Below are 12,986 nucleotides of genomic sequence, written 5' to 3'. Positions count from 1 at the left end.
TATTATAATTTTTAGTCATGAAGAATATTTATTCACTGTAATACAAGGATAAAATCTAGTTCTTTTAACTAAAAAAATAAGCGCAAACACAAATAAAGTATTATAATTATTCTATTTTTTGTGTATTTTTCATTTTATATTTTTTTCAATTCAGCACATTTTAAAAAAATAAACTCATAGTATTGAAATTATACTCCCTCCCATTATTAACCTTTTCTTTTGTCCTAGTCTTTCCTTGTAAATGCTTTTGAGTAGTTAAGTGTAATTTTTTTTATTAAATATTTATTTAATTACAAATATGAAAGTGTGACAAATACATTTTAATCTAAATTTTAAAATTCTAAAAGCCGAAAATCAATATGAGCAAGATTACTCAAATACCCTCGTCGAATAAAAATATTACATCATTATTCTGGATCCAAATCCTCTTCCCAAGTTTGTAATAATCAGTGTCAGGGCATTCTGAAACGGCAACGTTTTCTGCTCTCCCTCGCTTGCACGCCGGCGTGAGATCCGTTCTGCCACCGGCGATCTCACCTCCACCGGCGCTTCTCGCGTTCAAATCGATTCAACGTCGTTTATTTGCCAAATTCTGTCTATCATTCATTCTGTCACACAAGTTCCCTACACTCAGGTACATTCAATTGTGGAACCTTCACTCTTGGATATTTGTTCTAATTCAATGACGTTACTTGTTTCTCATTGAATTCCAATTCCGTTGAACGCATCACACAATATATTAGGAGGAGAATCAAATGCCACCAGAATTAGCTCTGTTTTACGTTATCTCTAGCTGATTTGGTAACCTGCTTATTTCTTATGGTAAAAAATCGCGATTGATTCAATTTTACGGGTTTTCATGTGTGGAGCATTTCAATGTTCAAGTGGAAGTAATTGAAATATTTTAATGCTCCATTTGCCTTTGGGATTTGTGATTGAATTTTTAAATAATACGTGCATGTGGATGTTATGCTCTTTAATATGCAAATCTTTAAGTGATTATGAATCAATGCGGGGGCGTAAGTTTGTGTCTGTATTTCGTAACACAGTAGGTTCATAATGGTTATTGACTGTCCAATTGCAGCTTATGCTGGTAAGACTTGTGCTGCAAGAGGTTGATTGCATCGGGTGAAGGGGATACTGGTGGAATGATGGACACTCACGCGGAAGATTCTGTTAGACCTGAGGAGCATTTTCCTGATGAGGATCATCATTACGGAGATGGAAGCAATGGAAATATTGTATTGGAAAATGGATTGTCTGATGTTAATCAAGGTCCTGCTGATACTGACGATCAGCTTCTAGAAATGGTTATGGACCTCAGGTTTCAGAATGACTACTTAAAGTCCCATTTTGCGGGATTAAAAATTGTAAACAGTGTACATAGTGATTCTAGTATACAGAAAGGAGTTGGTGGCTTAGAAGATGGGGATTCTGACATTGTGAAAGAACTAAAGGAAAAAATACTATTGTTAAATAAAGAATTTCTGGAAGAAAAGCAAACAAGAATTGCATCAGAGGAGGCTTTGAAGCATCTTCAATTGGCATACTCAGAGGCAGAAGCAAAGGCCCAAGAGCTCTCTGAAAACCTTGTAGAAGGTATGTTATATTTGTGTTAAACAGTGGGAGTGATTAATCAATTATAAATGAACAAACTTGACTTAAATTAAATATTACTGTTTGTATTATTACTTGCTCTGGAAGCCAGTTTTGCCTCTAAGACCAATTCCTTCTCCTACAGATTGAATTACTTTTCCTCTTGCAGTTTAAGAATGATATAAATATAAACAACATGTGTAGTGGCTCCTGATATCATACAGGCTAAAGAGAATTAACATTGCTCTAAACGGCTTTATTTTCCGTAGAAGGAATGAATGCATTGCATTATCTTTTCTTGTGTAGCTCAAACAAAGTTGGACCAAGAAATAAAAGAGCGCGATGAGAAGTATTCTGAACTTGACTCCAAGTTCAATAGGCTTCACAAGCGAGCAAAACAGCGTATTCAAGAAATTCAAAAGGTGATTCTACATTATTTTCTTCCTTTTAATTTTTTTATGCTGATATTGTGTATATTTTCTGAGAAATTCAAAAGGTGATTCTACTATTTTCTTCCTTTTAATTTTTTTATGCTGATATTGTGTATATTTTCTATAAGCGGTACTACTTATACAATCTTTTTTCACAAACTGCTGATCTGGTTGCCATACTTAAGTTCCCTCATCCCTCCCTCTAAAATTTGTGCAGTGTAGCCTAATTAATAGTCTGTGTAAATGGTATTACTGTCTTATGATAGAAATTTTGTAAAGAGAGTACATTGGCTGTCTTTTAATGATGAACTCTGGACCCTGGAATTCTTATGTAAGCACAATAAGTCAGGAAGTTCTTGTTTAGTGCTTCAGCAAAATCCATTGAAACAACCACGTCAATGAATTAATTTATGTGTTTAGTCTTACTTTTGAAATTTCATTCACAGGAAAAAGATGATATTGAGGCCCGTTTCTCTGAGGTGAATGAAATTGCAGAGCGAGCATCATCCCAACAGTTAGCAATGCAACAAGAATTAGAGCGTACTAGGAAGCAAGCAAATGAGGCATTGAAAGCCATGGATGGTGATAGACAACAACTAAGAAGTGCAAACAACAAGTAAGGAAACCAATTTGCTTTTGACCATGATGATTAGTGAGTACATCCATTTGTTGGAAACTTGCACATCTTTAGTTGTGTTTCATGAGAAGTTATTTTCTCAATTATCTTTCTATGTAAGACTGATATGAAGTGGTGCTTGTAAAAGTTCATCCACGCCTCATTTAAAGGTTATTTGTGCTGCAGTGCTCTAATCGCGATAACTTCTACCAGCTTTCACTTCAACCCATTTTTTATTCATGCATTGCTGGTTTTACTTCTTTTCATTTTAAATTTTAATTATGACTTGCAAAGAAAGGCACACATGCATGGGAGGTAGTGTTTTTTGTCATGTGTTGGGTTCATTGTTCCTTATTGATTAGTGATTTCCTAAGAATGTTTGTTATAAATATACTATAATATGTCATAACTAATGTATGTGACTAGACTCCACTATAGACTATGGACCTGTTTGGTTGAGTTTCTACATAAGAATTTCCCAGAGAGAAAAATATAAAGGAAAAATAAAATTGACTTTTCCATTAGTTAAAATTAGTTTATGCACAAGTTAAAATAAAAATTTGGAGAAGTTATATAAGAGAGCTTCTACAAATTAGTTTGTGCATAACTGATTTTAACTTACAGAGAAAATAATTTTTTTTTTTCTTCGTATTTTTCTCTCAGAAATCCTTATAGAGAAACTTTTCCAATCAGACCCTATGTATATACTCACTCTTACACCCATTTGTAATTATTGATGTAAAAATGTATGTTGCACAGTCTTCGAGATACCATTGAAGATTTAAAGCGTTCATTGCAACCTAAAGAGAGTGCTCTTGAAGTATTGCAACAATCACTTGCAGAAAAGGAACAGGTACACTCTTTTTTTCATTTTCATTCTTGAAGTGGTTTATTTCTTTTGGATCTTGATATGTATATATATAAACACAATTCTATATAAGATCTCCTGTACATTTATTCGTGCTCTTTCTTGATGATGTCTGATTATTACAACTGTCTCATGTGGATGTTTGTGTATGTAACTTAACTGCATTATCTATTTATGGTTGTAAACAAAATGATTTGCATTTGACTTGTTCAAACTTAGCAAACTGAATTTGATACCCAAATCGTTTCTCAAGTACAAAATTACATTTAGGCCAAAATATATTCATATTTGCCTTTTCATTGGATCATGTGTCTACCCCGTTACTTTGAGCAGTGTTCTGGACTGAGTCCTATTTTTGCCATTATTGTCTGCAGTAATAACTGTCATGAAACTTTTGTGTATGTTCATTTGGTACCACATCATTTAAAAGTGGTTACATATAACTATGTTCGCTGAATAAAATTAATAACTCAGATGTTGGAGGATATGAGAGGGTTGCTTCAGGCTGCTGAAGAAAAAAGGCAAGCTGCACTAGTTGAGCTCTCTGCTAAGCACCAAAAGGTACATGTGTTCTAGCATTTTTGGCTGACTGTTTTCATACTTTATCTTTTAGGAGGACACCATATCCTTATACATTCTTTTACCCCTCGCCAAAATTCTTCTTTTACTGAATAAAAGGTTAAATTCTATAATATGTTCTTTATATTTAGATCTAGTTGTGCTTTGGCTTCAACTCAATGTTTACTTGTGCAGAATATAGAGAGTTTGGAGGCTCAACTTAATGATGCATTGTCTGACAGAAGTAAGGCAGCTGAGTCTATTTCTTCACTCCAGGTTAGTTCGATGATCATGAGCTTGTTCCATACTTGATGTGTTTCAAGATGGGGAAAAAAGACGCTTTTTCTGAGTTGAAAATTGTGTTCCATGAGCTGGTTGAAGGATTGTTGATTTCCAAATTTTGATGATTTATTTATATATAGCTGTTTATGGTTGGCTATTTTACTTAGCAGCTTCTTTTAAATAAATGCCTGCTAGGGCTCAAGGTTATAGGTGAGTTTTGGGATCAGAAACCACCAACCAATCTAATTTTGTTTAGGTTCAAGCTTTCCTTTGAGCTATTACTAGGCCTTGAATTAATCTGAATTGGACACATTTGAGGATGAGCTGCATCAGCTGATAGGTTTCTTATTCTTGGGCATTTCATACAAATTTGTTATTCTCTAGCATGTATTCTTTTCTTGAATATTTAACTTAAATTTAAATTCAACAATACATATAAAATTGTGTGCATTTGTAGCAGATAGTGTCTTACATATTTAACAAGTTAAATTATCTTAGGAATATTAAGTTATGGGCTAGTTTTATAGACAATTAAAAGAGTCGTAATAGACGAATAAAATTTATTTTCTGCATTGATTAAGTAAGTGGTGCCACTCGGTTCATATAGAAGTAAGTGTGCTCCTAAACATGCCAGAAGTTTCTAGCTGATGACCTGACCTTGCTCCATTCACTAATGCCTCCAGGTTCTAGTTGCAGAAAAAGAATCCAGAATTGCAGAGATGGAAGCAGCATCAACCGGGGAAGCAGCACGACTCAGAGCAGTGGTGGAAAGTGTGAAAGGGGAGCTTTCTCACCTAAAAGAGGAGCATGTATGATCCTCCTGACTTCTGAATGAGTAAATTAGTGTTCCACTTTGTGTTGATTTCTCTTATTTTTCTCCGTTTTCCTTAAACAAGAGTGTTTGTTATGATATTTGCATATATCTGGCCTTTTTTTAATATTTACATTTAAGCAACATACAAAATCAGTTCAATAACGCATAAATTCAATTGTAAAATTAATAGAAAATAAAACATGTGAAGTTACATCATTGTGTGTAATGTCTCATTAACTATTGTGTATGTCACTATAGACAACTTGCATCCTCTGAGGAACTGACTAAATAACTATGTAGGAGCATTTTGTCACTTTTTCTACTCATCAATTTTTGTGTCTCAGACATGGAAGCATCTAGAATTGTAATTTATTGATCACATAATTTTTATGCAAATTTAAACGATGCATTTATTTCTAGGTACATTTGTTGAAATCGATAAATGATTTCCTTAACTAATTATTTGGGTTGAGCTTTCCCCTAAAATTATGCTTGTACGATCAGGAATGAAGTTGACCATAGTGCATTGACTTCTTAGAAGTTAGTTAACTGAAACACTTAGTTTAGATGTTTAATCACTTAATTAAATTCCTCTATGATTTATCTTTCTGAGAATGATCTTCAATTTTTACATATGTTAATTTAATTGTCATAAATGTTCTTTCCCTTCACAAGTGGAAGAACATTGTGGTTTTAACCATATGGGGTGCCTTTTACTGGAATTCGTTTTTGCATAGGCATATAGGAGGAGTGTTTGAAGAGAAATAGGAATGTTTTGAAATTTGGAGTTCTTTTTGTTTCCAAACTTAATGCTTAACTGTTTTTGTATTTTGCCTGCTTTAATCTTTATTTGTGGTGTGTTCAGGACAAAGAAAGGGAAAGCTGGGAGACTGCTTCGCGAGCACTCAAAGCAAAACTCGACATTGCAGAGAGCAACTGCATACATGCAGAAGTTGAAGTAGCCAAAATAAAAAGTACATTTTTATCCTTCTATTTCTAAAAGATTTCTCATTCATTTTAATATGCTTATTTATGCTTTTGACAATTGTCAGGTCAGCTAGAATCAGAGGTATCCGCACAAAGAAGGATCCTCAATATGAGAGATGTGGAATTGTTGGCTGCCAAAGAAGAGGTTCTACTTAAACTTCCATTAGTAATAAACTGGAGTAAATTAAACAAATAAAATCAATGTTGATCTATAGCTTGAGCTTTAGCATATTTTCTTACGTAAATTAGAAAGTATGTTATGTAATAATTTGTTGTCATATAGAATCCTTGTTCTAGGAGACAATCCTGTTTCTAAGTTGTATCTGGCATTGTTGAGTAATAGTAAATTGGTGCAATTTGAGTTTTTTGTTGAATGCTTTGTCATAGAATCGACACTAATAAGATGGCAAGATAGTTATTACTTTAATGCAGCCTATAATTGACAAGATAGTGTTATCCCTTGAATGGCTGCTGATTAGTCCCTTGGCAGCAGACATACAGAGACAAGACAAATCATTTACAAAACTACATGTCTGATGTTTGACGTGGGTTTTTGTGTCTCTGCAGATCCGCTCTCTAGAAAAGGAATTTTCTTCATACAAAGTTCGTGCACATGCACTTCTTCAAAAGAAAGATGCTGAACTGGCTGCTGCTAAAGACTCGGAACAACTCAGAGCCCTAGAGGAAACTCTGAAAGTACATTTTATCAGTCTTTTGTAGAAGACATTGTTTAAGTAACATGTGTAAATTAATCACCAATTACATTCTTAATTTTCTTCAGGAAGTTGAAAATGAAGTATTATCAATAACAGAAGAAAGGGATAAAGTTCTTCAAGATCTTCAATCTGCTATGGCTAATCATGAGAAAGAACTTGCAGAAAGGTGTCATATATATTGACAAATCTTTATGGTTTGTTCGCCTGATTTTGAATACTAGATAATTACGAGCATATAGTTGGAAGGAAATGATGACTCACAAGCAACTGATTTTGTGAAAAACTTGCATATTTCATTGATTTGTGCTTATGGTTTGGGTAAAAAGTTGGATACACTATAGTAATTCCCTTCTTGCTGTTGAGTATGGAGCAGTCACAACCTCTCATTTTATGATTTTCAGAGATTCAACCCTTGAAAATGTCAAGCAACAGATAAGGAGCTTAGAAATAAAGCTTGACTCAGTTAATGCTCAGCAACTAAAAGAGAAAGAGGAATGGGGACTAAGTCTTCAAAATGTAGAAGAAACATGGAGAAGTAGTGCACTCTGCTACTTTGTTAAATAGTTGCTTATACCTTCTTTGATTCTCCTGTCTGTATGATTTTGTATAAGATGTTAACTGAGATCAAACTTTGCAGTCAAATGTGAGGCAATCAAGGCTGAAAATGAAGCAACTGCCACAAAAGATAAGCAAAAGGAATTGGAAGAGCTCAAACAACGATTTAAAAAACTGAAGGTAATCTGCATATCATTAAACCTGTGCTTGGACTCCCCAATTCCTGTCTGTTGTGCTAATTGAATCTATTACTTTTAGGAAGAGCATACTTCATTTCATGATCTTGCTGATAGAATGATTGAGGAGAAAGATTATGAAATATCCAGACTTTTAGATGAAAATAAAAATCTTCGCCAGTCTCTTCAATCAAGACCACTAGTATGTTTCTTTATCAGCTTTTTCAATATCATGAGATTTAATAGATTGATCCTGTACTCATTTTCATGGTCTGGTATTTTCACTTTACTGCTTTCACAATGCTGTCAAATGATGTCAGGTCGATCAAAATGATTCTTACACAACAGGTATTAAATTATTTTTTTATGGCCAAAGTCTTTCCACTTGCAAAGTTTCTTTTAAGCATCTCTTCAATGTTACGGATATTTTATCACACTGTTGTTAAATTCTTTCACAAATCAAACATTTAGGAATGGTAGTGACATTTCTTTCTTCAACTGTTATGTACAGCCTCAAATAAATTCGATTCAACAAATTTAAGCCCCTCTGCTGCAGAACAGCAAATTCTGGTATAGCTCTTTTCATTCAAACTTTTCAGTTTAAATCATTTATCTGTAATGTTTTGTTGTTTTTTTCCCTATTTTGGAAGTAGTGCATAGCAGGTTGGTCAGATTTGAGAGAGAAAACAACTGTTTTAGTGATCTCACCATCTCTCTGTTAGTTTTTTTGGAGGGGGGGATGTTCTGGAAGTTGAGAGGTTTTTTTATTCAAAATATACAATACTATTTCTTTCAGACTCTATTGCATGTTTTCCATTTTTTTTTAGATTCTATCATTTCATCCGTTTTTCAATAAATATTCTGTCATAATTACAGGTTTTGGCTAGACAACAAGCGCAAAGAGAGGAGGAGTTAGCACAGTCACAGCGTCATATTTTAGCTCTTCAAGTATGTCTTGACATTTTTAGAACATCTATCTCATCACCCATCTGGTCATCTCTCTTTCATTTGTAACTATATAATCTAATGTTGGTGTTTTAGGAAGAAATTGAAGAGCTTGAACGTGAGAATCGTCTCCACAACCAACAGGTATTTATATGTGCCAAAGTTTTGTAAATGTATTTCCATATGAAAATATTGCTGGACTAGTTTTCTAGGTTTATTTAAAACTGAAGTTCTATTTTTGATTTTACATCATATATTCCCTAGAGACTTGAAAAAGGAAAAGTTTACCTTTTAGAGTGTGCTAAAGGGCAAGCAAGTGATGCTGCTAATGACATGCTTTACTATGGATGAGTGTGTTATGCGTATCACATATGCCTATACAATTATTCTAAAAATATGTATGACACAATACATGTATGGTACACGTCTATACATATGCATGTGTGTATCCGTAAAGAGATAAATATATAATTCCAATTCTACAAATTCATATTAAGAATATACTTCTTGGACATTACTAAAATCAAAATTACAGTTATAAATCACTGTCATCATATATCACTTTTTTATGTCTTAAAAATGGGAATGATATCAACCTCATTACTGTCTTGTAATCATTCACAAAAACAATTACCCTTTTTGGTTCGTCGAGAGATATACTTCTATATTAAACATGCTTATGTATCTCCTATGTAATTGTATTTGCTTTACGTAACTTCTTTTAAAGGCATGGACACTTGATACTTCACATATATGTATCGAAGTATTCACTATTTCTGGTATTGAATATAGATACGTTAAGCAAGTTAAGGTATCACTGTTTTATAATAAAAAACGTAAGGTTGATAAGTGGGAGAGACTGAATTGTTCATTTACGGAATTCAGTTTTCTGCAACTGATCCAACAATCCTAGGCACTTTAGCACTGAAAAACTTGTAGCCTTTCATAGAAAGTTTTGCTGTTTGCAATTGTTTGCTATAACATAAGAAAAATGTCTTATAATATCTTGATTATTTGTTAAGGATGATTTAGAGCATCTTAGGTTATGTCAGTATAGTTTCCATATTTACTTATTATTGCCTAAGCTTGGTTTCTGTATTTGCTTATTATCTCATAATTTATTTCCTTGTTTAGTTAGGATTATAATATAATATTACTGTATGTAAGGGTTGGTACATACATTTTGTTTTTGTACCATATTGTAATACGTTACAGCATCATATCAAGTCAATACCAATCTCAGAATATGTATGGCCTTTTGATTCTCCTATCACTTTGTGGTTTTATAAATTATTTCTAAAACAATTGTATTCTTCTCAACACATTTTTCTCATTAAGTCTATTAAGTTTTCAAACTTGTTTCCAAAACAGGTGTTTTAAAAACTAAAAAAACAGAACATCTGGGATATGTTTTCTTATCTTCCTCTTCCTCTGTTTTCTCATTATCCATGCAGTCTCTGAGCAAATTCTCAGCAAGGTCAGATCCAATACTGTGTCAACACAAATTTTTTATAATCCATGAAACTTAAAAATAAACCCAATTTAAAATGTACGACTCATAGACTGGATTGGCTTTTTGAAGTGCATCATACATCCTTCCTGTATTATTGCCTGTAAACATTATTGCCTGTAAATTTTTGAAGTGGCATCATACGTTGTGTCCCTGTTTTTTCAAAAGCAAAACACCAAACAAGTTGTCATATTTTTAGTTTTTAAAAATTATAACAGATTTTGGAAATAGAAATCAAAAACATTCCTTGGTATTGTCCCTATCTTTTTCCTCCCCTTGTACCTTAAATCTGTTAATTTTTACATGGTATTAGAGCAATAGCATCCTCCATGAGTTATTTTATCACTACTCCACTGTTGAGTTTCCTAAAATTCTGAGGCCTTTATTTCATGATTCTTCAAATTAGTGATATTTCCTATCAGGCCTCATTTCGGAACCTCCCATTTTGTCACTGCCAGTATTGTATCGCCAAAACTGCCATCATTTATGGCCCTGTTTTGCTTATATCATGCTGAACTTTTTTGTTGTCTGTCACACATTTCTGATCACCTTCTGCTGCTTTTCCAGCTCTTCCACTGGCCATCACCAGTTCAGGTTGCTGACCACAAGATCAGCAACAAAATAATTTCCACGTGCTCATATGCTCATTCAATTACTCCAAAATAATTTCCATGTGCGTTGTCACTATTTGCCGTATGTAACGATGCATCCACTCACTGTTTTGCCTTACTTTTCGCAGTGCGGACCTTGTCTCTGTTAAATTGAATGCTTACTACTAGGCTAAATATTATATCTAATAGTCATGGTGCAATTTTTATATTGAAAAGTGTAACAATCCAAACACTACGATTCAATCGTGACTTAGCTTACCTAGTCTTTGCAGTAGGACAATTCATGTATTCTGCAAAAATCTTTCCCTTAACAACTCTGTTGTTAGGAAGTGAACTCTTTGATTGTGACTTGGTCAACTTTGTCTTCATCACGGGACACTTGATGTAAAATGTAATAGTGCCCCCCTAATAATTGTCCACTTAGAATTTAATTTGTGATCTTAGCTTTGATATTAATTGTTGGATCAAATACTAGACAAAAAATTATAGTTAAAGTAAGAGGGTATCCTTTTCTACAAAAAAATATAATTTAATATCTTGCTTATGTCATAAGAATAATTTAGAGTATCTTAGACTAACTCATAGGTTTAGTTTTCAGATTTCTTAAGGATTATGGTCTAATATTAGAACAAACAAATACTGTTATTTTTAAGTTTGTGACTTGAAAAATAAACAGATAAATGAGCATTCGTTAGAACTATTTTATTTTAATTATACCTTTATGGAAACCCAGTCGAATGGTGTTGAATGATCCATGCAGTCGACCCCTCCAAGTAGGATAACACTTTTGTTGTTTTTGTTTATAAAGATCGAGACTTATGAATTTCTATATATTCTAACTGTAGGAGGCAATGTTAAAGACTGAGCTTCGCGACATGGAAAGATCAAAGAAAAGGGAAGGTGTAGATATGACATATTTAAAGAATGTCATCTTAAAGCTACTTGAGACTGGTATTAATTTTGAAAAAAAAATTAAAGTGATCCTTCTTTTATCTCCTTTATATTTATTAACTAGATTGAGAAGCTATTAATGTGACTATTTTATTTTACCAGGTGAAGTTGAGGTATTGCTTCCGGTTATTGGAATGCTGCTTCAGTTTAGTCCAGAAGAGGTAATTTTGTCATCTTCTACTTTACATCTTAGGATAAGTCTTCATGGGTACTGGGAATGAACTTGCGCCAAGTAAAGAGGTGTAGTCTGTACAGTGTTATTACATATCAAAAATTAAAATTAAGGGTTTTCTCATTGGAAATCGCTCTGAAATAATTTCCAAATTCTTTTTACGATAAGATTGAACATGCTCCACTGAAACAAAGGCTGATCCATATATTAAACTTATAAATTTTCGATATAATCCAAAATGACCTCTCTTAGAGAAGTCAAAAGTTATTTTTATTAATTTTTTTATGTTACAGCAATTTCTTTTAATGGCTAACAGAATATAAGTATTTTTTTTTTTTAAAATCGAAAGTTTTGTCGTTTTAGTTACTGAAAATGAAACAATTTTCTGCATCTAATGATGAGTGCAGATTCAGAAGTGTCAACAGGCATATCGCACCTCAACAGAAGTTCCACCAACTCCTGCAAGTGATACTTCAGGATCTGGCCTATCACTTTTCTCAAGATTCACATTTTCTTAAGGTGTAAATGGAGTGCTGGAGAATTATTTTTGCTGGCGTTAGATTGTCTGCGTCTACCATCCAGTTCTAGGAAAATGTTTATTTACTCATTCTTACTGACCAAGCAGGTTTTGTATCTGTAAATTAAAGAAGAAGGGGAAACATGGTTACAACAGCAACTGTTCCATTCAGGTGTTTGGAGGCTGACATCAAGGGTAGTATACATATATATCACAACAGGGTGGGAGAACTCTCGTATGTTCTGCCTCTTATTTGGCTCAAGGTGCAACCACGTAGTCCTTTTTTACCATTAAATGTTATTAAAAGTATCACTAGATAACTGTATCATGTCTTTGTATGATTTTTTAATTTGCAATGCCAAAGGAATGAGAAGTATCCTTCTGTGTTCATGCTAAGTTTTTTCACAAGTATTTTTAGAAGAGAGAAAAATAAGAAACAAATGAAATTAAAATTATTTTTTGCACATTTAAAATAAGAATTTAGATAACTTAAGTGCAAAAAGTTTCAACAAGTTAGTTTATGTTTGTGGAGTAACTTATTCATTTTTTCTTTCTTATTTTGAAAAAATAAAATGAAATCGTGCATTTTATTCATAAAACAAATAAAGCTCGAAGAGCTCTGTTGAGAAAGAAAGAAAAAGAAACAGAAGAGATATTAACAGCTAAATGAGATCTTTATGG

The 12,986-nt window shown here is 33.2% G+C and overlaps 1 protein-coding gene across 4 annotated transcripts; it reads left to right on the top strand.

Annotated features, from left to right (window-relative positions):
* Positions 1–425: 425 nt before the first annotated feature.
* Positions 426–12,695, top strand: LOC114173828 (protein GRIP). Of its 4 annotated transcripts, XM_028058457.1 has the most exons (23): positions 426–634; positions 1,085–1,599; positions 1,903–2,018; positions 2,474–2,643; positions 3,403–3,496; positions 3,986–4,072; positions 4,265–4,345; positions 5,035–5,160; positions 6,031–6,139; positions 6,218–6,297; positions 6,720–6,848; positions 6,934–7,034; positions 7,270–7,403; positions 7,506–7,603; positions 7,682–7,801; positions 7,920–7,947; positions 8,111–8,169; positions 8,476–8,547; positions 8,641–8,688; positions 11,511–11,616; positions 11,719–11,777; positions 12,196–12,307; positions 12,414–12,695. In XM_028058457.1, the coding sequence occupies exons 2-22, from the start codon at positions 1,149–1,151 to the stop codon at positions 12,304–12,306; spliced, it is 2,379 nt and encodes a 792-aa protein (XP_027914258.1). In that variant the 5' UTR covers positions 426–634; positions 1,085–1,148; the 3' UTR covers position 12,307; positions 12,414–12,695. The 4 variants fall into 4 exon arrangements, 3 of the variants coding, with proteins under 3 accessions (XP_027914258.1, XP_027914257.1, XP_027914259.1); XM_028058456.1 differs by having other exon boundaries at positions 12,196–12,695; XR_003602601.1 differs by lacking the exons at positions 11,511–11,616; positions 11,719–11,777; positions 12,196–12,307; positions 12,414–12,695 and adding an exon at positions 8,253–8,357 and having other exon boundaries at positions 8,641–8,694.
* Positions 12,696–12,986: the final 291 nt, after the last annotated feature.

The sequence above is a fragment of the Vigna unguiculata genome, chromosome 2, assembly GCF_004118075.2.
Source record: "Vigna unguiculata cultivar IT97K-499-35 chromosome 2, ASM411807v1, whole genome shotgun sequence".
Lineage (NCBI taxonomy): Eukaryota > Viridiplantae > Streptophyta > Magnoliopsida > Fabales > Fabaceae > Vigna > Vigna unguiculata.
This window is presented reverse-complemented; position numbering and strand designations above follow the sequence as displayed.